At 51.6% G+C, this 25,367-nt stretch overlaps 13 protein-coding genes across 13 annotated transcripts in view; 7 read left to right on the top strand and 6 right to left on the bottom strand.

Moving 5' to 3' along the window:
* Positions 1-166: 166 nt before the first annotated feature.
* Positions 167-1,772, top strand: PV08_07455 (uncharacterized protein; the record flags this gene model as incomplete). Its single annotated transcript, XM_016381785.1, has 3 exons — positions 167-272; positions 322-1,205; positions 1,290-1,772. The coding sequence occupies 3 exons, from the start codon at positions 167-169 to the stop codon at positions 1,770-1,772; spliced, it is 1,473 nt and encodes a 490-aa protein (XP_016234887.1).
* A 707-nt stretch (positions 1,773-2,479) lies between these two features.
* PV08_07454 (uncharacterized protein) lies at positions 2,480-4,094 on the top strand (the record flags this gene model as incomplete). Its single annotated transcript, XM_016381784.1, has 2 exons — positions 2,480-4,024; positions 4,077-4,094. 2 exons carry the CDS (start codon positions 2,480-2,482, stop codon positions 4,092-4,094), a joined length of 1,563 nt encoding a protein of 520 aa, XP_016234886.1.
* Positions 4,095-4,893: 799 nt separating this feature from the next.
* Positions 4,894-5,304, top strand: PV08_07453 (uncharacterized protein; the record flags this gene model as incomplete). Its single annotated transcript, XM_016381783.1, has 2 exons — positions 4,894-5,011; positions 5,141-5,304. The coding sequence occupies 2 exons, from the start codon at positions 4,894-4,896 to the stop codon at positions 5,302-5,304; spliced, it is 282 nt and encodes a 93-aa protein (XP_016234885.1).
* Positions 5,305-6,218: 914 nt separating this feature from the next.
* Positions 6,219-9,422, top strand: PV08_07452 (uncharacterized protein; the record flags this gene model as incomplete). The annotated part of the gene is made up of 1 exon (XM_016381782.1): positions 6,219-9,422. One exon carries the CDS (start codon positions 6,219-6,221, stop codon positions 9,420-9,422), a length of 3,204 nt encoding a protein of 1,067 aa, XP_016234884.1.
* A 590-nt stretch (positions 9,423-10,012) lies between these two features.
* Positions 10,013-13,486, bottom strand: PV08_07451 (uncharacterized protein; the record flags this gene model as incomplete). The annotated part of the gene is made up of 1 exon (XM_016381781.1): positions 10,013-13,486. The coding sequence occupies one exon, from the start codon at positions 13,484-13,486 to the stop codon at positions 10,013-10,015; it is 3,474 nt and encodes a 1,157-aa protein (XP_016234883.1).
* A 720-nt stretch (positions 13,487-14,206) lies between these two features.
* PV08_07450 (uncharacterized protein) lies at positions 14,207-14,743 on the bottom strand (the record flags this gene model as incomplete). The annotated part of the gene is made up of 1 exon (XM_016381780.1): positions 14,207-14,743. The coding sequence occupies one exon, from the start codon at positions 14,741-14,743 to the stop codon at positions 14,207-14,209; it is 537 nt and encodes a 178-aa protein (XP_016234882.1).
* A 456-nt stretch (positions 14,744-15,199) lies between these two features.
* On the top strand, positions 15,200-16,450 carry PV08_07449 (uncharacterized protein; the record flags this gene model as incomplete). Its single annotated transcript, XM_016381779.1, has 2 exons — positions 15,200-15,819; positions 15,880-16,450. The coding sequence occupies 2 exons, from the start codon at positions 15,200-15,202 to the stop codon at positions 16,448-16,450; spliced, it is 1,191 nt and encodes a 396-aa protein (XP_016234881.1).
* A 396-nt stretch (positions 16,451-16,846) lies between these two features.
* PV08_07448 (tartrate dehydrogenase) lies at positions 16,847-18,040 on the bottom strand (the record flags this gene model as incomplete). Its single annotated transcript, XM_016381778.1, has 1 exon — positions 16,847-18,040. The coding sequence occupies one exon, from the start codon at positions 18,038-18,040 to the stop codon at positions 16,847-16,849; it is 1,194 nt and encodes a 397-aa protein (XP_016234880.1).
* Positions 18,041-19,271: 1,231 nt separating this feature from the next.
* PV08_07447 (uncharacterized protein) lies at positions 19,272-19,649 on the top strand (the record flags this gene model as incomplete). The annotated part of the gene is made up of 1 exon (XM_016381777.1): positions 19,272-19,649. The coding sequence occupies one exon, from the start codon at positions 19,272-19,274 to the stop codon at positions 19,647-19,649; it is 378 nt and encodes a 125-aa protein (XP_016234879.1).
* Positions 19,650-19,779: 130 nt separating this feature from the next.
* Positions 19,780-20,957, bottom strand: PV08_07446 (uncharacterized protein; the record flags this gene model as incomplete). The annotated part of the gene is made up of 2 exons (XM_016381776.1): positions 19,780-20,497; positions 20,545-20,957. 2 exons carry the CDS (start codon positions 20,955-20,957, stop codon positions 19,780-19,782), a joined length of 1,131 nt encoding a protein of 376 aa, XP_016234878.1.
* Positions 20,958-21,725: 768 nt separating this feature from the next.
* PV08_07445 (uncharacterized protein) lies at positions 21,726-23,036 on the bottom strand (the record flags this gene model as incomplete). Its single annotated transcript, XM_016381775.1, has 1 exon — positions 21,726-23,036. The coding sequence occupies one exon, from the start codon at positions 23,034-23,036 to the stop codon at positions 21,726-21,728; it is 1,311 nt and encodes a 436-aa protein (XP_016234877.1).
* Positions 23,037-23,214: 178 nt separating this feature from the next.
* PV08_07444 (uncharacterized protein) lies at positions 23,215-24,126 on the top strand (the record flags this gene model as incomplete). The annotated part of the gene is made up of 1 exon (XM_016381774.1): positions 23,215-24,126. The coding sequence occupies one exon, from the start codon at positions 23,215-23,217 to the stop codon at positions 24,124-24,126; it is 912 nt and encodes a 303-aa protein (XP_016234876.1).
* A 466-nt stretch (positions 24,127-24,592) lies between these two features.
* Positions 24,593-25,367, bottom strand: part of PV08_07443 (uncharacterized protein) — a gene marked incomplete at both ends in the record, with an annotated part of 3,044 nt that continues 2,269 nt past the window's right edge. The window contains 2 exons of the mRNA XM_016381773.1: positions 24,593-24,618; positions 24,791-25,285. Coding sequence (XP_016234875.1) covers positions 24,593-24,618; positions 24,791-25,285 — 521 coding nt within the window. The remainder of the gene's footprint in view (positions 24,619-24,790; positions 25,286-25,367) is intronic.

The raw sequence follows: 25,367 nt of genomic DNA, 5'->3' as shown, positions 1-25,367 counted from the left end.
TTCTTCTGCTACTCTACTCAAGTTGAAACCTCTAGTCTGCACATATTGCATCTTTCTGGCTGTTGTTTCCGCCTCAACCCCACGATTGCAATCCTCACTTCATTCAGCCACCCCTTGTTACCCTTGCATTGTTTGGGCGTTTGGAAATCAGTTCTTCCTGTACAATATGCACTCCTCACTTTTGGGCTCAGTACTCACTGCACTGGCCATTTCTTCCTTGCTTCCAACAGCTACTGCACAGACTTACACCTCATGTAACCCGTTAGAACAGAGTAAGTCAACCTTCTGAGCCAACGACTGGATCAAACTGACGAAAACTAGGCGGTTGTCCAGCAGATCCAGCTCTGGGAAAGAGCGTCGATATAGACTTTTCATCGGGTTCTTCAAGCGAGTTTACGGAGTCCGGTGCTCCTACTTACGACTCTAATGGTGCTGCCTTTACGATAGCGAAATCCGGTGACTCACCCTTTATCGCTTCAAAATGGTACATCATGTTCGGGCATGTCGACTTTGTTGTCAAGGCTGCTCCCGGCACTGGCATTGTCAGTGCTGCAATCCTTCAATCTGATGACCTGGATGAGATCGATTGGGAATGGCTAGGCGGTGATAACACCCAGGCCCAGAGCAACTATTTTGGCAAAGGGCAAACGACGACAGGCTACAATCGAGGGGCTTTTCACGCAGCACCAAGCAATCACGACGAATTTCACACCTACAGCATCGATTGGACTGCCAATGAGATTGTCTGGTCTATCGACGGTACCACCGTGCGGGCTATGACTCAAGATCAAGCTGTGGCTGGCCAGTATCCTCAAACGCCCATGTATGTCAAGGTTGGTGCTTGGGCGGGAGGAGACCCATCGAATCCTCAGGGCACAATTGAATGGGCTGGTGGTCTTACAGATTACTCCGCTGGTCCATTCACCATGTACCTCAAATCTGTACATGTCACGGACTATTCGACCGGCTCTGAATATTCATACAGCGGAACCAGTGGGACATGGCAGTCTATTGTGTCCACCGGTGGCAAGATCAACAGCCAAGGTGATGGAACACCAGTGTCCAGTTCAACTCCTTCGGTCACGTCTCAAGTAACAACAGGAAGTGCTCCTCTGGCTTTTGGCAACAGCGATGGCGATTCCACTACTACGACCAGGACCGGCTGGCCCTGGTCAGGAACAGCCACCACAACAGCTGTCACCGTGGTAAGCGAATCAATCTCTGGGCTGACGAGTGAGTTGTTCCTTAGCTCCAGCTCAGTTGTTGTACTATAGCTAACAAGATGATAGACCCCTACCCCTTCGTCGTCCTCGTTGCTGCCCTCACAGTCGGGTTCGGCGTCGGCTTCCTCCATTGAGGCCTCCGGATCATCTCGCTCTAATACAAGTCCGATAGCTACCACATCTCGCAGAACAAGTTCTGAAGTCGTGACAGCTCCAACCACATCTATTTCTGCACCCGGAACAAGCCAGGCGAGCGGCACATCACAATCATCAAATCCATCGAATGGATTTCATTCTTCGAGCACAACGGCTGTCACCAAGGCATCGGGAAACCGATCTTCAGCTGCAACAACGACTTCTGCACAGTCTAGCAGTTCGACTAACCAGACGGGCAGTATGACGTTGCCTACCTCCACCCGCTCTGCTAGCATATCATCACCATTGCCGACACAGACAGGAATGCCGCCAGCCCCAAACAACGCCTTCCAGCACTTTGCTTTTGATTCTTGGATGATTTTGAGCGTAGCTATATTTTGGTTCCTCTTCTAGGTTCGTTGGCCGACCACCAGTGAATATGGTGGCATTTGTCAGCAGGAGTTATAATAGTGGGAATGGTGGTGGCGTCATTTGACTATGAGTACAGAATGATTCTAGAAGGGCATGAGCAACCTGGAGTGCAAGGACGCAAGGCTGAAGTCAGCAATGAATAAATATGGACATATGATACCCAGATAGAACGAACGGGCTCTCATCGAGTCTCACGATACCAAATGATGGATGAATTACTGGTTGATAGAAAACCGCCTTTACGCTGAATCTAATCCCCTTCACTCTCGACTTGGATACCACGAATAATCTCTGAAGTGGTTGATGACATAGAGAATACTAGGACTTGCATCAGCGGGCGGCGGGATATGCCAGAGCGTCGCCACCCTTTGTGCCTGAGAATCTCCGTATTTATGGATACTCCTCCTCGCACCGACAGGGAATGGACGTCGATAAATTTCGAATACTCGTACCCGCCAGTCCACGTCATTTTCTCATTGGAAGACACCACAACTTGCGGCGCCCGATTCTCTTCCGCTTCGTCCGTTAAAACGGTCAGAGGCGGTAAAAACGCCACAAGCGATCTCTAGACGCTTTCATCCCACCTTGGACACTGTCGTTGCGCTCTCAGTCAATTTCCTCCCGCAGTCTTCGTTTCCTTGCATTCCACTGCCTCAAGTCCGCAAAAATCCTTTCGACTATTTCCCACCATGGCGTCTGTAGCGCCTGCGTTCGGCGATGTCTCCCAGACTCACCCCTACACGTGTAACTCGTGCGCAGTTGCCTTCCGTAACAGCGATGCCCAACGAACTCATATGAGGAGCGACTGGCATAGATACAACCTCAAGAGAAGATTAGCAGAACTGCCGGCCGTCTCTTCGGAAGATTACAACGAGAAGGTGCTCGCTGCACAGGCAAGCAATAACGCAGCAGCCGCTCAAGCAGCCTTTGCAAAAGTATGCACACAGTGCCAGAAGACGTACTACAGTGAAAATGCTTTCCAAAATCACCTTGCGAGCAAAGCCCACCGAATGAAGGGCTCAATAGCCAGCGGCAAAATCTCAAGAGAGAGGACCAATGCTTCAGACAGCGCTGTATCGAAAGTGGTATCCTCAGAGGACTCGGAAATCCGAGATCCCGAAGCAGAGGCAGAATTCGAACAGGTGGTGGCGGGTATGAAGGACACATCCATTCAAGATCTACCGGCCATCGCACGAAGGCCGTCTGCTCCCGGTCCTGATGCTGACCCACGAGAGGACCATCCCATGTCACCAGAGAAGCCCGAGGTCTCTTCTATTCCTTTATCTCGGTGCTTATTTTGCAACTATGACTCCCCCAACCTCAAGCTCAGTGTCCTTCATATGACCAAGATCCATAGCTTGTTCATTCCTGAGCAGCATTACTTGGTTGATCCCGAAGGCCTCGTGCGTTACATGCAAGCAAAGGTCTATCAGAACTATGAGTGCCTATACTGCCATCGGCTTAGGGGAAACGCGGATGGTGCTCAGACGCATATGAGAGACAAGGGCCATTGCAAGATCGCCTTCGAGACCGAAGAGGAAATGATCGAAGTAGGTCAATTCTATGATTTCTCAAGCACATACTCGGATGACGGCGTGGATGATTCCGATACGGAGATGGACGCCTCGAAACCTACACAAAATGGCGGAGTCAAGTTGGCAAACGGTGAGAACCACGAGGAAGATGGCTGGGAGACAGACTCATCCTTCTCATCACTTGATACTGATGAGCTTGTCTCTGTACCGAATGATGACCGAACATCATCCTACCAACGCCTCCCTCTGCATCGACATCACTCAAATGCAGACCCGCGGCCTCACAGGAATGTGGATGGCTTCCATTCTCATGCACATCATCATAACAATGCAGTCTTCTACGACGAATACGAAATGCATCTCCCTAGCGGGAGAGTGGCCGGTCACAGAAACCTGCGAAAGTACTATAAACAGAACCTACACTCTTACCCCACCGCCGCCGAACGTATGGAGCGAGCACAACGCTTGATTGAAGAAGGTAGCTCGGATGCAGACATGGAAGATATCGGAGATCTTCCAGCTACGCCACCTCGAAACAGCCTGATACGCAGAGGGGAAGCTGGCATGCTTGGTGCGACGAGTCAACAACGCCGGGATGTTCGATCCCAGGAGATTCGATCAAGACAGAAAGAGCAGCGTTCTCAGAACAGGTACCAGGCTAAGCTGGAGAAGGCCAACAATCATCAGAAACACTTCAGGGTAAGTATTTGCATCATGCAAATTGAAGCAGGGCTATCGCTGACCGTTCCAGGATCCTCTATTGCAGTAATTGACTCAAAGCAGTCCTGGACAGCCTCGCCGTGTCATTCAGGAGGACTCTATCTGCGGCATTCTCTCACTTCTTGGCTTAGCGGGCATGTTTATTGCATAAGAGTATGGCTAGAGAAAACCTTGGTCGTGGCTGGGACTGGACTGGTAGAGGCTGGTACAGGCACTCCATCTATTACGAAACGCGATCAACGAACCTACATTAGACCAGTTCTATTCCGTATAGAGAGTACTTTTAGACCCGTATGACTAGAGCGCATATACCTCTTTGTATACGCCAAAGTGTTAGGCTTCTGGCACTGATGCGATGAATTTCGTTCCTGACGACACGTCTGAGTGCCGTCATGAAGATCCTTGGTTGTTTTGACAGAGAGTAGCTAGGTAGTATTACAAGTTCAAGTGAGTCCAAGTGAGTCCAAGGGTGAGCACTGGGAGCTGGTCAGGGGAGTTGGGAAATTTTTATACGGCGGACCAAATGGTCCCGAACCCCAACCAAAAACCACCGAGCTGCATCTCAAGCTTCATTCTTGCACGGATCATTGATAAAGTAGACTACCATCCTATTTCGCAGGCAACTCAGCTGCCAAAAAGGCCAAAAGTGCATTGAGCGCGAATTGGTCGCTTTTCTAGTCTCTTGTATCTTTCTTTGAAGTCTGGTCGCACTGCAATCCTATTGCGATGGCCAAAAAAGGTACGAAAAAGAGTCTCTTGACTCCGATCATCTTCCTCTCTCGCCATCCGTTTGCTAAACCTCGCTCCCCCCAGTCAAATCTCGTACCGTCGCAGTCCGCCTCATTAGTATGGCCATGACCGGCTTCTATCGAACTATGATCCGACCTCGCACCTCCCGACCTCTGAGCATGCTCAAATACGATCCAGTGGTCAAGCGGCAGGTGTTATTTCTGGAGCAGAAGCGTGGTAAATGATGCACAAACCCATTCTTCGATGGTGATTTACACGACTGGTTGAAGTGATGGTCACCAACATGACGAGCCGAGAGTCCTTGCAACCTTTAGTCCTACGAATTGAACTGCTTGAGGCTTCCAGTCATTCTCAAGATGTTGATAGTGGCTGCTACCCTTCACATTGGAAGAGAGGATGCATACTGCCTTGTGACCGCCATGATTCAAGTCGGACTGAGCCAAGTGGGAACTGCCATCTGCACCCTCACGGTCGCCAAGGTCGAAGGGCGCTTCAGGTGGTATGTGTAGGGGACGTAACCGGGCGAAGTACGTCCATTTTTGGTGTCTACACTGCGGCAATCTGGAGCTGGAAGACGAGCTATGCCCTACGGACTGGTCTTGGACAGGCCGTGAGCATGTCTCACGGCGAAGCGCCGTGCAGATGTGCCAGGACCATTGAGTCAGCCTTTGAGCTCATTTATGCCCTACGGCATCCTTACGGCATTGCATCCAACTATCTTTGGTCGCCTTTTGGTCATCTTATGGTCATCTTATGGTTGTTGTCAGAAGGAAGTTGAAACAGACACTCCCGAAGAGTGCACTTTCTGTCTAGAACGGGCAGCTCGCGGGTTTCGAAGCACTTATTACTCACCTGCGAGGCAGAAACATGGAGAGAGAAGACGTTCTAGACTTGGCTGTTTGCAATGCAAAATGGTCGGCGATCAAAAATTTACTTTTATCAACTTCCTTTCAAGAACTTTCCGACCTGTACGTGCTCGGCATTAAGAGTCTCTTCATCATAGCTTCCCTTAGTCAACTGATCTTTGCGTTCCTCTTTGAATGGCAAGTGGTTTAGGGGTAGGATAGATATTTCGTCCCTAAAATCTACAATATTTACTGTTAGGTAGAAGTTCATCTTACCTATCTAACCTCTGATCGTTAGCGAGAGTCTGCGAGGCTGTACGAGGCTGTACAAGGCTGCGCCCAAGCATTTGACGTCATTTCTTGAGACTGAGCCTGGACACACGGGCTTTTGAGCAGGTAAAGCAGAATCAACAAGCACAACCGATGCTGGAAGTACCAAGACACAACATGTCAATTGAACTTTCTATGGTTCCCATGGCCTAAGGTTCTCCTCAACGCCTCAGTATTCTCAATAATGCTCATCTATACCTTTGTAATATGATTCTCTTTACACTGAGCCGATGTCGTCCTCCCGAGTCATGCCTGCGGGCAGCTTGACAACAACTCAAGATCTCGACGGCCTAGATCCCGAGTCGTACACGGCCCGTCGCCTTAAGCATGCCTCTCCTGAACACCTTCACCTCACCTCTCGGAAGTTCTTCATTGGGCCGATACCCGAAGGCTGGCTCAATAGCAACAGGAAATCATGGTACAAGCGGAGGTTGGAACTAAGCACCTACTCCTCCAAAAGAGCAAGTTTCCATGCATCTGCCGATACAGGGCCTCATAATAGGACTCTGACAGGGCTGGATGGTCCGTCGACCGCGGCAAGGATATCGTTCAGCTTTCCGCAGCCAGAAGACGTCCACGACGAGGCATCGAGTGCAGGTGAGGAAGCTGGGACAGAGATCCCAGAAGAGGAGGAAGTCCTTGAAACAGCAAATCTTGAGCCCGTTGCGACAAATGAAGTTCCAATTGGACCTGACAATGAACCACAGACTCAAAATAATATTGCGTCCTCGAAAGCTATTCCTGTACCTATAGACAGAGGCTTAGACGGAACAAGAGATCAGTCTGGCCACAAGAGTGCCACATCTCCGGGTCCTACATCCTTTTCAACCGCGAAGGAGAACATGTCGGCGATATCTGACAGAGACCCATCCTTGATAGATGAACGCCGATCTAGACACGACACTGACCAGGAGGAGACGGATGGACAAGGGTCTCTGCGGATTTCTAGCGTGGGAACGAGTTCTCGGACGCCTCTGATACAACCGCAAACCGGGATTCCTGGCTCCCAGTCTCTCCGACAACATGAGCCCTCACCTTTGAAAGACGATATCTCATATCAGCTCAAACGCTCCACTACTGGAGTTCGCTTCAAGGTTGCGGAAGGGGTCCAGCAAGGTCGACGTCGGATCGAGAGCAAGGCAGAGAGAGCGATAGATCGTGTTGCCGACCACAGATTGAGACGCAACACGTTGAAGGAAGGGACCATCGTCAAGATGGAGAGAATGTTGGTTAGATGTGACAGCACTATGCAACCGCTCCCGGAAGATTTCGACGAGAACGAGAGTCAGAAAATCGAAATGAGACTCCTTGAGAAGTGGAGAGAGTATATGGTTGTGACGAGGAAAAGCAAGAAACAAGATGCCGATGACTTCAGATTGCAACTCTATAAAACAAGAGTGATTCCTGAGATTGACACTGAATCTACAAAGAAAAAGCCCGCACATGAGATTAGATTGGATCCCAAAACAACAAGGATAAATCTATATTCCTCATTGGACAAGACGGTAGTCATCTGGCATGCATACAAGAAAGGAACACGAATCTTCGTCATGAGGCCCAGCTCAACGGCACATTCAGTGGAGTGGTATACTTTCCTTCGGGATGCTTTGGGTTGGCGGAGACCTAATGTTCTCCACATCAATGTGCCTGACCTAGACGTCACCTTGAAGCTGGAGAGACCGTTTGAAGGCCTTGAGAAAGCTGGTGCCGATGCAACCGATGAAGAGACTGCGCTCTCTCAGACTGTTGAGGCTGAGAAAGCTGTTGCCGGCACAATCATAGCGAAGTGCTTGGATATGCTAAAACGTGATCCCGAATGGTCCAGCGTACTAAAAGTCTGGAGCGAATCAGCTCATATGGGCCTCGCGTGGAAGAGATACGACCGACTAGAATGGGTTTCTGGTGCCAACGAACAAAAAATGTATGGCTCTATGGCGATGCAACGATCGCATGACCTGGAATTGCGACCAAAACAGCACTATCCTACCTGTACTCATGGACGAAAGGGCAAGCTTCACGAAGAGCCCAGCCCGATCGAAGGCTTTCTTGTACGTCTTACGTCTCAGAAAGGCGTCCATCAACGATTCGGCAAAGCATTTTTCAAACGGCTATACTTCTCCACCCACGACCAGTTCTTGGTGTTCAACCGACCTGCAAAAGCCACACCACCACATCCTCCAAGGTTAGCAACAATTGGAGGTCAGAACATCCCTTCGTCACAAGAAATTATCGACAAAACACCGTTGATGTTCGAGGTGGAACCGTACAAGTTGAAAGATGCAGCTGTTTCCTGGCTGGCCTCTAGAGACAGGTTGTCGATTGAGAGCCATGACCGAGATGCTCTGGAGGAGGCCCGGCGCAATGTCGCAAATCTTCTTGAGTCTGACGGGTTCGTCAATTTGTGCTACGTGAAGAAAGTGCGTACCATCAAGTGGGGCGCTTCCCCAGCTGATGATACGCTCGATATTGGTTCCGACTCTGATGTTGATTTTCACCAGGAGGTTTCAGACACCAGGGCTGAAGACGGCACAACTAAGCAGATTGATGACGATCGTGTCTTTGAAATTCTCCTCGACAACGGGCTGGTGATTCGATTACAAGCATACTCGAAACAAACCCGGGATGAATGGATCTCGAGGTTGAAGAAGTTGGTCAAGTACTGGAAGTTACGTGTCGCGGCTGAGATGGACACCTACAAATCAATCCGACGAGCCAATCTAGAAGAGCTTAATATCGACGAAGAACTTGAAGCTATTATCGGACAGTTTGCGAAGAAGTGGGAAGTTAGCCGAAGTCAGACGAGTCCAGAGCTGTACAACATGTGCGGTTTCAGTGTATGCCGGAGTATCACAATGGCCGGCCCACTGTACCTGAAAACGAAGCGTCGAGCGGCTTTCCACAGGAGCCAAGTGATCCTCACCGGTGGCAAGCTTCTGATATACCAGGCTTCGTTGAGAAAACGGACAGGTCAAGAGATTCGCCATATCCATCAAGAGAAGCAACAGGTTGTCGATCTGAGGGACTGTTATGTATACAGTGGCTTGATTGTGGAAGATGATTTATTGTACCAGAACAAGACGTTTGACGCCAACCATCCCGGTATAGCAACTCTCCCTCGGGTCTACCTTGAAGACGGCTGGACCAGCGCCGATGTGGATGTGATGACTTGCTTTGTCGTGTGGCAGAACAGACGCAAAGGCTGGTTCCGAACAGCAGCAGTTGCCCAGGACAACAAGTCGTCCTCGGATGGACAAGGTGACGGTGGAAGGACTCGAGCTACACTACGCCGAGTGGGCCAGCTCGGTGTGCCTGGTCGAGGAATGGTGTTTAAGTGTCGAAGTCGGGCCGAGAGGGACAGATGGGTTCTGAGCGTTTCATGTGAAATTGAACGACTTGTTGAGCAAGAGGTTGAAGAGTTGGGAGATGAAGGGGAGTTTAGGTTTGATAAGTGAGAAAATGAGAACAAAAGGGTTTGGCAGAACAATCGGGAGGGGTCTCACCACCCTGTGTTGTAATACGAAATTCGAAGTGGTAGGTGAGAGAGTACATTTTACAAGGGCTGGGGGATCATGAGTCGGTAATAACGACAAAAAAGACAAACGACGACGGAAAGGAAAGGGGGGAGAAGGAGCAATTAGTAAGGCGAATGAACACATAATGGGATTTGAGATGAAGGGAGAAAGTATCTATTTTATTTATTTGTTGGTATGATTAGGTAGTATCGCCGCGATAGTGACATTGACTCATAATGGTAATGGTGAGGTACCTAATACTGACGTGGGAAATGGGTTGTTTGGTTGTTTGGCTGCTTGTGTTGATTTGATTTTGCCATCTGTCTGAGCCGAGCTCCGTTCGTGATTCGTGATTCATTATCTCTCTTTTTTTTTCCTGTCTGGAATTTTGTACGAATGCAAAACCAAAAGCGAGAGAATAGGTAGGTACCTACTGTGGGTACTCGCACCACTCGACTCTGATCCCACGAACCACGAATGCGTTATCTGACGGACGACGGACCCTGGACTGGAGCCACGGCTAGACCTAACTAGTCGTACTCCACGAAAAGCATTGTAGCCTCACTCATGATCTCGTCCGCCCTGTCCTTCCCGCCACCGACCTTGGTCTCGAGCCAACCTGTTGCCTTGTCGACGACCATTTCCCACACGTCCTTTTCGTCGGGGACCTTGGATCTGAGCCACGCCGTCGCCAGGGCTGTCGCGGCGACAGACGTGTCATCCGCGGACACCTTGACGGTGACGCTCTCGACGTCGTCGGCCGTCACACCCAGCAGGGCCAACAACGGGTCTGAAAGGGTCCACGATCCGTCGAATTCCTGCAGGTTGATAATCTTGTGCATCTTCTGTTCGTCCGATAGCTGCTCTTCCTCTTCTTCTCCTCCTTCTTCTTCCTCATCCTCTTTTTCTTCCTCCATATCGACGTCGGCGACGGACGCGGTCTTCTTCTTAGCCGTCGGCGCGGACTTGCGATACGATTTCGCACCTAACTGTCTGCGTGGAGCCACGCCGCCAGCGAACTTGTATGCCCTCTGGCTGAAGAGTGCAACTCCAGCTCCCCCACTCCCACCGGGTGCCGGTGGTCCGGCAAAACTTGACATGCACATATCGACCGTGTTTGTCGGCGCGGAGGTGCCGTGATTTATCGGAGCTAACTCTCTGTCTCTGAGACCTGACCTGTGCATTGGTTGGAACCTCCTACGTGCCCTGGGGCCGGGTTGCTGGTGCAGCATTTGAACTTGTTGAAACGCTGCTGGAGGTGGAGCCGGGAGGGGCCCGCCTGGCCTCTTTTGCCTCCTGTCGACGGGCTCCGGCGCACCTGCACCTGCAGCGTCAGTATCACGGACACAAAGAGACATGTTTGGGGATGATGAAGGTGAAAAGAAAGAATTCGGGCCAGAAACAATGCCACTGCCGCTGCTGCCCCCGCTCTGGCCAAGGTCTCCGTCCGATTCATCAGGTAGTGGACATGAGGCTGCTGCCATCATTTCATTCGAGTAGTGCTGCATCGTGTTCATCCCGGCGGCCGAGTCGCCGAACAATTCAGTGCCGCGGGAGAATCGACGTGCTTGTAAGTCTGAGGTTGTTAAGTCCAAGTTGTTTAGAGATTGAGCGATTCCAAAGAGGCCAGTGGTGCCAGAGCAGAGCCCACTTTGTGGGGGAGCAGAGTCCGAGAGAGTTGGGGTTCGAGTGTCAGTGCTCCCGAAGAGACCAGAGGTGCTAGAGAATAGCCCGCCACGTTGTGAGTTCCGGGGATTTTGGGAGCCAAAGCCCCCGAGATAAGCACCAGAAGAGAAGGTGGAAGCCAGCGAGTTCGAACCGAAGCCTGAGTATGGAGCAGAAGTCGCCTTCATCGTGGGGGCAGCAAAGGTCGTTGTTGCACGAGCCGCGAATAGCATAGTGGAGGCACTCTTTGGGGTATCAATGGGTCGGGACTTACTCAATAAGGAACGCGACGGAAGGTTACCTTCGTTTGTATTGTCGGCGGTACCATTTGTCTCCACAGCAATAAATGAGCACCATTTTCCAGCGACTTGGAACTGGGTACCAAGTCTGACGGCCTCTCGTTCAACAATGAGATCCCATTTGCCTCTGTGGGCGGATTTGAGAGGTTGGCCGAGACGGTTACGCACTTCTGTGATCCAGCCACGACCCTCTTCGAGTTCTTGAGTTGCTTTCTTCGCAGCAAGTTGGTGGATTGTCTTACCCACCCCGACATCCTGAATAGGGATTTGAAGCTCCAGTGGTCCATGCTCGCAGGTCCCTCGCAGAGTGACTGCTTTGGGGACCTTATGAGGAGCACCAGGGCCGACTAGGAGGTAGACCGTCGTGCGGTTGAAGGGGAACAAGGCTGGTATCTTGTGTGGTGTCTGCAACACTTTGGGGCTCGGAACCTCAGGTAGACTATCATAGCGACCGGTTGGAGGATTGGTGGGTTCTTCCGGCGCGTCTGTGTCGAAAAGAGAGATTGTCTTCTTCTCCGCGGGTTTCTGCAGGTCCGTTACCACTGTTGTAGCCGGTTTGTCGGTAGCCTCGACCATCTCAAAATCATCATCTTGGGAGATCGAGTCTTCGTCGTATGTGACGGCAAGGGTATAGTCTGTGACGTGCGGGGTCAAGGCTCCCTTGAGCATGCGAACAACACGCTTGTCCATCTTCTCGTTGTTGCCCACGAACTGAGCGAAGCCGTTGCCTGCGCGTGCGATGCCTTCGACGAGAGCAGACGATGCACCGTGCCCAATACCCAAGGAGAAGAAACGTGCATTTTTCGTTTCGTTCAGGAAGGCGAACAGCTCGTTCTGATTCCAGATCTCGCCGTCGGTCAGAACCATCACTTCGAGAGGAAGATCTTCATATCGATTCTTGACAGTCTCTTTCAAAGGATTCAACATCTCGGTGCCACCATAATTGGCACTGAAACCGTCGATGTGCTTAAGAGCCTCCTTCAGAGTCGACTGATCGTAGGTCTGACTCTTGTCGAAGAGGAAGGAGTATCGGGAACCAAAAGAGCAGATGTTGAACTTGACCCCGACAGGAAGAGACCGTAAAAATATCTTCAAGGCGGAGACAAGGAGTGGAATCTTGTCAGACATGCTACCACTTCTGTCAACCACAAACACAATTTCAGGCGAGATGTTTGGTAAACTGAATTTGGGCACGAGGGTTGTCATTATTGCGCGTTGGTTGGGAAGCAAGGGATGTGTCTCAAGCAGTGCACGTGGGTTTTCGGTGTCTTTGGCAAGCACGACAATGATGAAGTCCTTGTCTAGCTCAGTTGTACCGAGCGTCAATGTCGCTGATGCGTTGTTGGTTTGGAAAGCATCATCGTCCATGAGACTGGTCCGACCCATGGTCACGGCGATTGGGTGGCTTGGTGATTGCAGACCTCGTACAGTAGAACCGTCTTCAAGGGTAACATTCACCAGAATGGAAATACCGCCTTTGGCATTTGCGGATTGTTCAGTCAGCGCTTCTCCTGATTCAGTCGACACCGATCCATAGCGTGGTGCAATGGTAGTCGGAATGGTGAAACGTGAGCCACCTGTTTCGGCGTCGTACTTGAGTTCTCCGAGGTAGACGATCTCCACGTAGATCTTTTCGTTAGGTGGCACGTTCCCAATTGTGGTGGTGAAGACATCAGATGCCTCCGGCAATTGTTGAAACAACCCTGCCGTCTCGCCACGAGCAACTGCTTCGTCGTACTCTACCTTCGCTTGCTGTTTCTCCTTGACTACTCCGACCAAAGTCTTGGAGCCGACTATGCAGGTAAACTCAACGACACTGACTCCATCGTACAGTGGGAAGGTATATTGTACCTCATCGAGCTTGTCGTTTCGATCATTGACAAATATTTGTTTGAGTGTGGTTCGTGAAGTAATGGCTAGAATATCTGTGGAGGTAGACAACTCAACTTGTGGAAGGTACTGCTTCTGAGGAGGGGAGTCGTAGTACGGTTGGGACGCCGGCAGTGAGTATAGATACCAACAGCCACATCGAGACTGCATGGTGCTGTGTTTGCTGGAGGATATCCGGAAACAGTGATAGAAGAGGAACAGAGAAGTGATGTGGGATGGGAGGAAATGTAGGGGGTTTAAATAGATGGACAAGGATGCAGGCAACCATAAGGCCTAGCTGCCTCATTCCCAAAAGGGTAATCGGCAGGGGTCATCAGCCAATCAGACGGCGAGCCCAAGGAGAAGTTTCAGGAGCATCTGGTTGCCTTGTGCCGGGAATAAAGGATCATAGCAGCAAGAATATTCGGCACCTCACCAACTTGCTCGTCGCTATAAATTGTAGTGCCAAGTCAGGTTGGACTTAGCTCCAAGATCAACTCCAATGGAGGTTGCTGTCGTCAAGATGCAGGTCAAAAACAATACGCGAGGGACAACGGTGGAGTCAGTAAAGGATACAAACCTGGTTCGCTGCGAGAGGTTCGCGCTGTGGTAAGACAAATTCTTTGCAGCTGCCTGGTTTATCTCGTTGTCGGGATCCTGCATCGGACTCGGGACGGACTGGCGGACTTTGCCAATCCCTCTGCAAGCTGTAGCCAGGCGGCAGAGCACGGAGGACAAAGTATCAGGCACTAAGGCCGGCCCCCTGGATCGTTGGAGAGGCACTGTGGGTGTCTGGCGGATTGCCTAATCACTGCAAATGTAACTCCAGGTACATCGTATCAATCCTAGTGGACGCGGTCAGTATCATCGACAGCCTTTGCCGTGGAAACCTCACATTTTTCCCTTCTTGAACCCTACACCCTTGAGTCTTCCAACTTCTTCGAATCCCCATCGTTTGTACCAATCTCGTAGTGCCATGCCCTGGCCAGGAGCTTCTTCATCTATCGCCATGACAGCAAAGACCTTTCTGACGTCAACCTCAACCGGGTGGTCTTCGTGGCCCACTTCCTTCGACACATGCTTGGTCTGCCGAAGTAGTTCGATCAGCCGCTTGATCATCCTGCTCCCTATGCCTTTCTTCTGGTGTGTGGGGTGGCAGTAAAGGCTTATCTCCACAGAATGTCCATAGCCCAGCATGAAGCCACGAAAAGCCGAGGCGTACGAGTATCCAACGACTGTACCGCCCTCGTCAACAGCCACCAAATACGGTAAATGCCGAGCCACTGAATCGTGGTAACGTTCAGCGACATAATCAGGCGGTGGCTTTTGCACGAGAAAAGAGACCACAGTGTTAAGCACGTAGTACTCGTATATCTGACGCACCTGTGGGAGGTCTGATTCCACCGCAGCACGAACAGTCACATTCATGGTTAGAAGAGGTCGTCCAGCGATGGCTGCCCACCACTCGTATATTGTTGTTGTCCATGTCGTGTCAATGGTTTCGACGAGGTCGGCATTTATCCCAGCCGGCGTCCCTCGGCGGACAAACAATATTCCGAACCACCATTCACGTGCACAGTCACGTGAGCACAGCTTATCGTTATCGATTCGTGCCCCGCAAAACCTAGACTTCAACTGTGACTTCAATGTTCTGAGCAGTCACTAACAATCTCTTTTCGCCGTGCCTCAGTCTATTGATCAATTGAATCCTTGAATGTATTGAAATTTACACTATTGAGGCGTGAATTGGTTTTTGCTTATTGTTCGTTGTTGTATAAGTTTAGATTCCCCCTCAAGTTGTCTCTTCCAGGTTTCGACCGCTGCTGTCAACGCCACACGTAAACCCTCTTTGCACACATGCTCACTCGTCTCCAAACTGCTGCAATGGCATCTTCTAAGCTGTTGCCGCTCAAGAGTATCCCTACCCTCTCCGACCTGTATCGCGCAGAACTCCTCGCACCGTCAGCCGAAGAGGATCTGGCATCCCCAAACCAAGAATACAACGACAAAATCAGCCTGATACAGCATGACATCACACTGCTAGAAGTCGATGCCATTGTCAATGCTGCAAATCGCCGACTCCTCGGAGGAGGAGGTGTTGATGGCGCAATCCACCGTGCAGCTGGACCTGGCCTCCTGAAAGAATGCGCAACTCTTGATGGCTGTGCCACCGGGTCTGCCAAAATTACCGATGCCTACAACCTGCCGTGCAAAAAGGTCATCCACGCTGTTGGCCCTATTTTTGACAGCATCACCAAGTCTGAGCCTCTGCTTCGATCCTGCTACCGTACGGCCTTCCGCCTCGCAGCTCAGAATGACTGCAAGTCGATAGCCTTCCCTGCCATCTCCTGTGGAGTCTATGGTTTCCCAAGCAAGCCTGCAGCCCTTGCAGCGATCCGCGAGACCCTTGCTTTCCTCAAGACACCAGCAGCGTCGGGTATCGAGAGAATCATCTTTTGCAACTTCATGGATCGAGACGTGGATGCATACGCCGATTTGCTGCCGTAAGTGGCACATGTGTTTCCATTTCCCAGGAGTTTTGACTAATGGTGATTTGATTTTAGGCTGATTTTTCCCCCAACTCTGGAAGACTTGTCCCCAACAAGTGAGTCAGACCTTTCTGATCTAACAGACTCAGATGATGACGAAGGACAGCCTAGTCCCATGAGGCCTATTCCACCCCGAACGCTGTATGTGAACCCCCGTGTCGATAGAAACAGTGGATCGAGATCAGCCAGCTTCCGGAGTAGTTCGAAGCGATCGTTCGAAGAATTATTCGAAGATGACGATGAAGAGGACGAAAGCCCGGTTACCAAGAAGAGACGAGCCGGAAGTGGCCCGTTTGACTGTGAAGGTGGGGATGAGCAAGACCAATCCCTTCGTGAAGGCGCCGAGTCCGAATCAGAAGATGAGGTTGACACGAAAATTCCTACCACCGTCTGGAAAGGCCGTCTGACTGATCCTGTCGACGACGAATGCCCGCACGAACGCTTCTACGTGGCTGATGGGCTGTCTTCTCATGGTCTCTGGCCACATGGTGCATGGATCTGCGAATGTGGTGAGAAGTTTCTCCAGAGATGTTGCACTGATATGCCAGCGATTGGTCGTGGTGTGTACCATCGGTATCACTACTGAGAAGAGTGCGGATGGAGCGTATTGTCTTTCTGGGGTTGTTTAACTTGTCAATGGACGTTTGGGTTGTACAAATGGCAACGTCTTTGGCAATGGATAGGAATTGGCTGATGTGGTATCGAGCGCGGATCAAAGAGCTGGCTGAGGGATCGCTTACCATCGTACATACGATTGGTTCTCGGAATAAAAGTTCAACTAAGGGTCTTGAGCAGGATTCTCAGACATGGCAGATCACCTGGTAATTGTCAATAATGATTTAGTTGACTCTGACACTCGATATGGTAGTTTTGATGCCTACCTAGGTTTGGTTTTTGGTTCTACATTCGTCGAATGATGCATGAATCAGTCAATTATGAGGCATCCTTAGCCATGCTCATCCTCGTTTACAATAGTGATGGGTTAGCCTTTCCTCCCGAGCTTCCTTTCTCTCCCCAATCGTTCAATCTCCTCGCACACGTTGTCGGTGACTTCGTCGGTACCAGCGGTCCCTCCCAGATCCCTCGTTTTGATGCCTTTGTCCAGGACGTTCTCGACGGCGTCCATCAGCAAGTCGGCGGCGTCGTGCTGCCCCAGCCACCTGACCATCTCGGCGCAGGTCCAGAAGGTGCCGACGGGGTTCGCGACGCCCTTCCCGGCGATGTCCCAGGCCGAGCCGTGGATGGGCTCGAACATGCTCGGGTTCCGCCTGGTGGGGTCCAGGTTGCTCGTCGGGGCGATGCCGATGCTCCCGGCCAGGGCGGCGGCGAGGTCCGACAGGATGTCGGCGTGCAGGTTGGTGGCGACGACGGTGTCGACGGACTCGGGCTGCAGGGCCATGCGGCACGTCATGGCGTCGACGAGCATCCTGTCCGTCTCGACGTCCGGGTAGTCCCGGGCCACGAGGGCCTGCACCTCGTCCCACAGGACCATGCCGTTGCGCTGGGCGTTGGACTTGGTCACGAACGTCAGCTTCCGGCGCGGCCGCGACCGCGCCGTCTCGTACGCGAACCGCAGCAGCCGCTCGGCGCCGTGCCGCGTGAACACCGCCACCTCGGTCGCCACCTCCCACGGCTGCCCGACGTGCGACCGGCCCCCCTGGCCCGCGTACTCGCCCTCGCTGTTCTCGCGGACGATGACCCAGTCGAGTTTCCGGGCCGCGGCGGCGCCGCCCTGGCACGACGACAGCGGCGACGTCACCCCGCGCAGGATCCGCGTCGGCCGCACGTTGGCGTACTGTTGCAGCGGCTGGCAGATGGCGAGCCGCAGGCCCCAGAGCGAGACGTGGTCGGGAACCCGCACGTCGCCGACCGCCCCGAAGAGGATGGCGTCGTGCTTGCGAAGCTCCGAGAGCCCGTCCTCGGGAATGTACTTGCCCGTCTTCAGGTACGTGTCGCTCGACCAGTCAAAGTGTGTGAAGGCGAAGCTGAAGTGCGAGAATGTCGACGCCAGCGTGTTGAGCACCCGGATGCCCGAAGATATGACTTCGGGGCCGATGCCGTCGGCGGGAATCGAGGCGATGGCGTATGTCGTCGTTGTCGTTGACGGTGGAGGGTCGGCGACGACCCCGACGGGTTGTTGTTGTTGGTGGTGGTGGTCGACGGATATCGAGCCCATGGTTGTTGATTGACTTGACTCTGTGACTGGGTGTTTTTTTTTCTCTTATTATTGACTTTTCTGCGACGAGCTAAGCGAATTGTAATTCTTTGATGCTTGCTGTGAAAATTTAAAATTGAATCCAGGATAGTCATATAAATATAACAAATGTACGGCTTCTTAAACTTATAAGATGCTGCGATTCATGCATGTCGATGTCTGAACGCGGGCAAACTTTTAGGCTACCGGCACTTGTCCCGTCGCCCCGGGTCTGTCCGGGGTTGTACTCCGTACGCAGCCTTTCATGGTCTTGCGGAGGAAGCATATTCGACAGGGTAAAGAAAGCTACTGGTAGGGGTGTCTATGGTTAGGTTAGTGCCACTTTTCAGGGTGACGAAGAACAGTTTTGGAACCCTGGGTGCGTGGCAGGGTTTAAAAATTGCGACTTCACACCATGTCAACCAACTATAGGTCCATTCATCCACAGCACAACATTATCCGGGGAGGCTCGGTGCACCTGTGACCCCGAACCTGTTTCTCCTCAGTTGGACGCCCTTGCTCGCTCGAACCAGAGTCCTGAGCGCCAGCCAGCTACATAGCGAAATTTTCATGCTCAGTGTGTTTCGCAATATATACTTGGTCGTCTGTATATGCGTAAAGTTTCATTCTTTAAAAGCTAAACTTTCAGTTTATTGTTCGTCTTTTCGAATTTTATGCTTTTTGTTTTCTACTTTTATTTGTTATGTCTGTGTTTGATTCTCAAAGGTAAAAACAGCCCGTGGGTCGGAAGCATCCCAGGTAAAATTTCATTCGACATATTTGGGGGGGCAAAGAACGAAGTCGGGGCTGAAAAAGCATGACTACCTACTAAATGATGAAGAAGTACTCAATCATAGCCTGACACGATGCGCGGGCTTGGTTGGGCTGATACAAAGGACCAATTGTTACCTGGTCAGAAGAATGATCAGTCAGCAGATGTAGTGGCTGAGTAGTGCATGCAGCTTAGGCTGTGTCTGAAGCCCCCAGCTTATAATTTGAAGTGACGTGTCACATCACAAATCTTGGTTAGTATGGATTTGGTGCCATGGAGCCGCCGCGACTCTTAAAGGGTGCCTGGATCCATCCCCGCCTGGAGATTACGATCTACAACTTCCGAGAAGCTGCTGCTGTGGATGTGCTGCACCACATACTGTACAGGACTCAAACACAAGATCTGCCATAGAAGCCCCAAACCTCCGGAGACCACTCCATCATGGCTGAATACATGAAAGAAGTTGTGCAGCAACCTTCAGACGCCTCCACTCCCCCAACAACGTCGGCTCCTATCGATCCATCCGCTTATCCAACCCATCGACTCAACGGTATAAAAGCTGGAAAGCGTAGCGTCCAGCTACTTGTCAATACAGGGAACCAGCTCTTTGACGCAGAAAACATAGAATGCGACGACTTTGGGTGGCAGAGTTTCGGTAATTGGGAGGGTGAAACTCTATTGAAGGTCGTGGACATTCTTCAACAAAGGCAACCCAGCGCAAGCACTCCCGCGGGCAATGACAACTCCAAATTTGCGAAGCATGGGTCTGGACAGAGACTCGGGCCGGGACGGACGTTGGCGGACATAGGCAAGGAATAACGCTGGGGTTGATGCTGGTGATTGGGATGAATGGCGCACGCAAACCGATTAATTGTGACAGTATGTAGTAGTCGCTCATTTATTTGAAACTTGGCATTACCATGTATACACAAACTGCTGGATCCATTATTCAGTGACGTTGGGTTTGAGTAGTGAAGTATTGTTGGAGAGTTCTGTCTGAGACAGAACCGACGAACTGAATTGCCCGATCTCCTGCAGAGACTCCTTTAATGTCGAAAAGGTCACCAAGGGTGGAAACGAATAGCTGTTGCCCATCGTGGCCCACCCTCATATCCTCCACGACGTGTACACGCTTCTCTGAGGCCCTTCCAGCTGCACCGTTGCAGATCTCCAGTAACCTTTTGGCGCTCTTGAACTCGCCTTCGAGCGTTTGAACGCCTGCTCCCGGATCCTCCACGGCCGTATCATTTTCCAAACTACTGGAATCTCGCTCAGAGTGGAGGTGTTTGATGGTCTCGGAGAGCGCATCGCTACATACTCTCAGCCCCGACAATGTTATGGTCTCCGCCCGCGTGAAGTCTCTGGCCTGAAGAACGGGGCTAGAACGCTCAGTCGCCTTCCCCTGACCGACGATCGGCGGAAAGTGCATTTCATTGATGTGAGACAGTACTTCGTTGCAGAATTGGAGACACATTTCAACGTTCCCTTTCTCGTTCTTGATCCGCTGTATGTCGAGCTGCATAGTTTCGGAGGCTTGTTCGGCGTCACTCGCATGACTTTGAAGTTTTGCGTCAATGTCCTTGAGATGATCCTCCAGATCTTGGGTGGTACTTTGGACCAAATCTTTATACTCATTGAGCACCTTTAAAGTGACAGAAGTAGAATGCCTATGACCACGGTCAGCCTACGAAACGCTTTTAGACCGCGAACTTACAGATTTGCATCGGCAAGGGCGATGCAGATGGTGCTTTTGTACCCTGCGATCATGTTGGTGAAGCCGTTCACGTCGTTCCCCATGTATTTCAGTCTCGCCCAATCTCTAAAACTGGTTCTAGCACCTCCCGAGTGCTTGCTACATTTGATCAGCAGCCCCTCAAAGTCCGAGCATGCTTGACTGCATCGTTCCAGGGGAAGCTTCAATGAAGTGAACGCGCTCGCATTGGAAACAACAAGCGATTGTAGAGATTGGAGAACTTGATTGAGAGCGGCTAATTCATCCAGCAGACAAACAACAGCCCGCCGATGGTTTTGGAAACTCCGAACTGTGTCGTAGAGGGCTTTGCTAGATTGGATTGCAGCCGTGATGACGGCCAGTAAACCAGCACTCACGCTCAGCGGATCAGCCATGCCGTGGATGCGCTGGCACACGGACCTTTGGAACGTGGTTTCTCGCCAGGTGACAGAGTCAACTCGAGATCGCAGGAGGCTGACCGAACCACGACACTCAGGAGAGGTCACGTGCCGCTCCAGACTGAAGCAGCCCAACACGAAATCCTCTAGGAGTCTCGAATATCCAGACAACATGAGAAGAAGCACGGGAATGTGTGTGTGGCAAATCGGAATAAGGATTTGTATTTGGATGACCTCCTACAACCATGTGATCATGCCAATTCACCAACCATCGACCACGCGTGTCTATGGCTCCAGGATGACCTGTGTTCTCTTTTCAACAAAGGCTTGTCGAAAATCGGCATTGAAAATGGTGCAGTTTTTGCGGATATCCGCCGCAGTACGTACTCGTTCTTGCGACAAGATTTCAACTGGTTCCAAGACCCCATGATTGAAAGAAGACGGGAATGATATTAGCTATGAAATATACCTAGGACTATCGAGCACCTAGAGTTAAATCAAGGCAAAGAAGTGAAGTCTAATCCAAGATAAGAAGTCTAATCCGATGGAAGTAGGGTATAAATCTTGCCTTTTCTCAAGAAAATGGCAAACCCAACCCCAAATCCCGCAAGTATCTGCCCCTTGTAAGGAAAGAAAAAGGGGAACCAGATTGCAAAATCCTCCTGAAGGTGAAGTGAATATAAAAGAGGCCGCAAACGACCTCTGGTCTGAGAATAGAAAAATATAACTTCTTCGCCCCGTGATCACCAGCTGTCAAGTACTTTCTCAGCTGCAGGCAATATCGGTCAGATAGACAGTGGTAGAACCCAATGAGCCGCATGAACCATTCATTACCTGGTCGGCGACATATGTTTCGACCTGGCTTACCGACTCCGTGGCGATGATTGGTGTGTTGCCGTTGTTTCCATAGGCCACACATCCTGGGGTAGTGGAGCAGGTTAGCTGTGCAGTGGCGACAACTTGACTCGTGCTGCATCCAAAAAGGCCGCCCGTAGTGCATGTTCCTCCGTTACTGATACCAACATTGGCTAAAGAGAGCCCCGAGCAGAGTACAACGGCTGTGTTGCACTGGGGAGTCGGCAGCGCAGGAGCCGGGCACGCGGTGTTTGCCACAGGCGTGTTAGCGAGACCGACTAGCGCGCATAATGTGTTGAGAGCTGATCCCAAGCCTGAAATTTGAGCCTGAAGCTGAGACGCTGTCAAAGCATAGCCATAGGCTGTGGTGCTGGTAAACGACACCGAAGACACTCCGGCATACGTGTAAAGCTCATTGGCTATGGCCTGCATCTGCGCAGTTGTACAGCTGCCCACTACCAGTGGGCAGGATAGACTCTTGACCACCCACTGGCTCACAGCAGCCTGGCAGAAAGCCATAGTTTGAGTGGGGGTCGCACATGAAGCAGTTGTAGTGGTGGATGATGCCGAAGATGTGGTACTCGTCGTAAACGTTGTTGCCACTGTAGTGGTGATGATTGAAGTTGACGATGGTGCCGAGCCGCTGCTAGTTGAGGCCGTAGAAGGGGCTGAAGAGCTGGACGAAGAACTGGAGCTGGAGGATGATGAGCACCCCACGTCACTTAGGTAAAGAGTAGTCGAACCAACGCCGCTGCAACTATTGCTTAGAGCATAGTTGGCAATGTATTGCTCAAGAGCGCTGACTGATTGTGAGACGACAAGGGGTTGCCCGCCGTTTCTACCATAGGCTTGACATGCTGATCCAAGAGGTGCACAAATGCCCTGAGCAGTAGCCATCACTTGATCGTTGGAACATCCAAAGAGACCGCCGGTGGTACAGCTGCCGGTTTGAGTTACTCCAGCATTGCCTAGTGACATCCCCGCACAGAAAGTGACGGGCGTATTACATTGCGGCGCAGGAAGTGTTGGAGGGCCACATGTGATATCGATGACTTTCGTGGGAGCGATCGCCGAACAGATTGTATTTATAACCCCTGCTAGCCCGTTGACTTGTTGTTGCAATGAAGATGCCGATAGCGCGAACCCGTAAGCGTTGTTGTTGTCGAATGCTACCGATCGTACACCAGGGTATGAGTATAGCGTATTTGCAAATGCTTGCATTTGAGCCGTCGAGCAGCTACCGAGCACTAATGGACATGAGATCTGTTTGACAACCCACTGATTTACGAGTGCTTCACAAAAAGCAACTGTAGGAGGGGTGGCACACGATGCCGATGAGGTCGTGGAAGAAGCCGATGTTGTAGTAGTCGTGGTAAGTGATGTTGACCCTGTAGCAGAAATGGTAGTGGTTGGGGAGCTCGATGCTGATGAGATTGTTGAGGTTCCGGAACTGGCCGTAGAGACTCCGCTAGTCGAAGAAGCGCTGCTCGAAAGGCTGGTGGTGGATGATGCACCACTAGTCGACGTAGAGCCTCCAGTTGAAGAAAGACCCCCGCTTGTCGATAGCCCAGTTGAAGAGCCACTAGAAGATGACGCGCCAGACGATGAAGATGCTCCTGTGGAGGACGCTCCTGTGGAGCCAGTCGAGGACGCTCCAGTCGATGATGCGCCAGTGGAAGAGCCAGTCGAGGACGCTCCAGTCGAGGACGCTCCAGTCGAGGACGCTCCAGTCGAGGACGCCCCAGTCGAGGAACCAGACGAGGCGCCTGTGGAAGATGCTCCTGTGGAGGACGCACCAGTGGAAGAGCCAGACGAGGCGCCAGTGGAAGACGCTCCAGTCGATGATGCGCCTGTGGAAGATGCTCCTGTGGAAGAGGATTCAGTAGAAACACCGGTGGAGGAGCCGGACGATGAGCTTGTAGAAGAAGCGCCCGTAGAAGAGGATCCGGAGGAAGAGCCAGACGAGACACCAGTGGAAGATACTCCTGTGGAAGAGGCTACAGTGGAGGATATTCCTGTGGATGACGTCTCCGTAGATGATGCACCGGATGATGCGCTCGTAGACTCACCGGTTGAGGAGGATGCTCCAGTTGACGAAGACAACCCTGCGGAGGAACTGCTCGTCGAAGATGTCGTGACTCCGCCACTGCTAGTCGTTCCTTGGTTACCTCCAGTCGAGGTACTCGAACCAGAAGTAACCGTTGAAGTGGTCAACGAAGTAGAGCTACTAGAGCTAGAACTTCCACAAGATGCGTCACTCAATACCAGTGTGACAGATCCCAGGGAACCACAACTGTTGCTAGCCGCGTAGGTGGCGACTTGCTGCTCAATTCCTGTTACTGTAAAAGTCGTAACAATTATGGGCTGTCCTCCATTCCTTCCGTAAGCTGTACAACCTGCGGTCGTGGAGCAAGACAGGGCGGCGGAAGCCATAACCTGATCATTGGAGCAAGGGATGATGCTGCCCGTGGTGCAAGCTGCAGCGTTTTGGACGAACAATGTGTTCAAAGACATACCAGCACACAACGTGACCTGAGTATTGCATTGGGGCGAAGGAAGGATGGGAGGAGGACAAGTTGTATCTTGAACCTGGGAGGAAGTGATAGGAAGTGAGGCACAAATCTGGCCCAGTGGTCCCAATGATCCTATCTGCGATTGTAGTCCAGAAGCAGTTAACGCGAACCCATAGGCGTTGTTGGAGTCGAACGTGACAGATCGAACGTTAGGGTCAGAGTACATTGTGTTCGAAAAGGCCTGCATCTGAGAAGTTGTACAGCCTAGAATGTCGGGACAGGATATAGTGCTAACAATCCACTTGCTTATAGCTGCAGAACAAAATTGTACAGTTGGTGGAGTTGCACATGAAGCCGATGAGGAGGTGGATGATGCAGAGGTCGTCGTGGTTGATGTTGTGGTGATAGTTGTCAGGCTTGATGAACTGCCAGTCGATGAAACACCGGTTGAAGAGGTCGAACCTTCAGTAGTGGAAGATACAGAACTACCGGATGTTGATGATATCGATCCTCCAGAGGTGGAAGAACCGGCGCCACCAGACGTGGAAGATCCAGACCCGCTTGTGGTGGAAGATACTGCTCCTGAGGACGTTGTTGACCCAGGTCCTCCGGATCCGCTTGAAGTAGACGAGCCAGAACCTGCTGTGGAGGATCCTGATCCACCCGTGGTGGATGACCCAGGGCCTCCTGTGGTGGAAGATCCTGAACCACCTGAAGTAGACGAGCCAGAGCCTCCTGTGGTAGACGATCCAGAACCACCCGTGGTAGATGATTCTGAACCACCTGTGGTAGATGACCCTGAACCATCTGTGGTGGATGACCCTGAGCCACTTGAGGCTCCCGTGGTTGACGCCGTGGTAGACGATCCTGATCCCGCTGTGGTGGAGGACTCTGAACCACCTGAAGTAGACGAGCCAGAGCCTCCTGAGCCTCCTGTGGTAGATGACCCTGAACCTCCTGTGGAGGAAGATCCTGAACCATCTGTGGTGGATGAACCGAAGCCTCCTGTAGTGGAGGACCCAGAGCCACCTGAGCCTCC

This window comes from Exophiala spinifera, assembly GCF_000836115.1.
Source record: "Exophiala spinifera strain CBS 89968 unplaced genomic scaffold supercont1.5, whole genome shotgun sequence".
Classification (NCBI taxonomy): Eukaryota; Fungi; Ascomycota; class Eurotiomycetes; order Chaetothyriales; family Herpotrichiellaceae; genus Exophiala; species Exophiala spinifera.
Note: the sequence above shows the minus strand (reverse complement) of the source record. Positions and strands in the feature narration are given on the sequence as shown.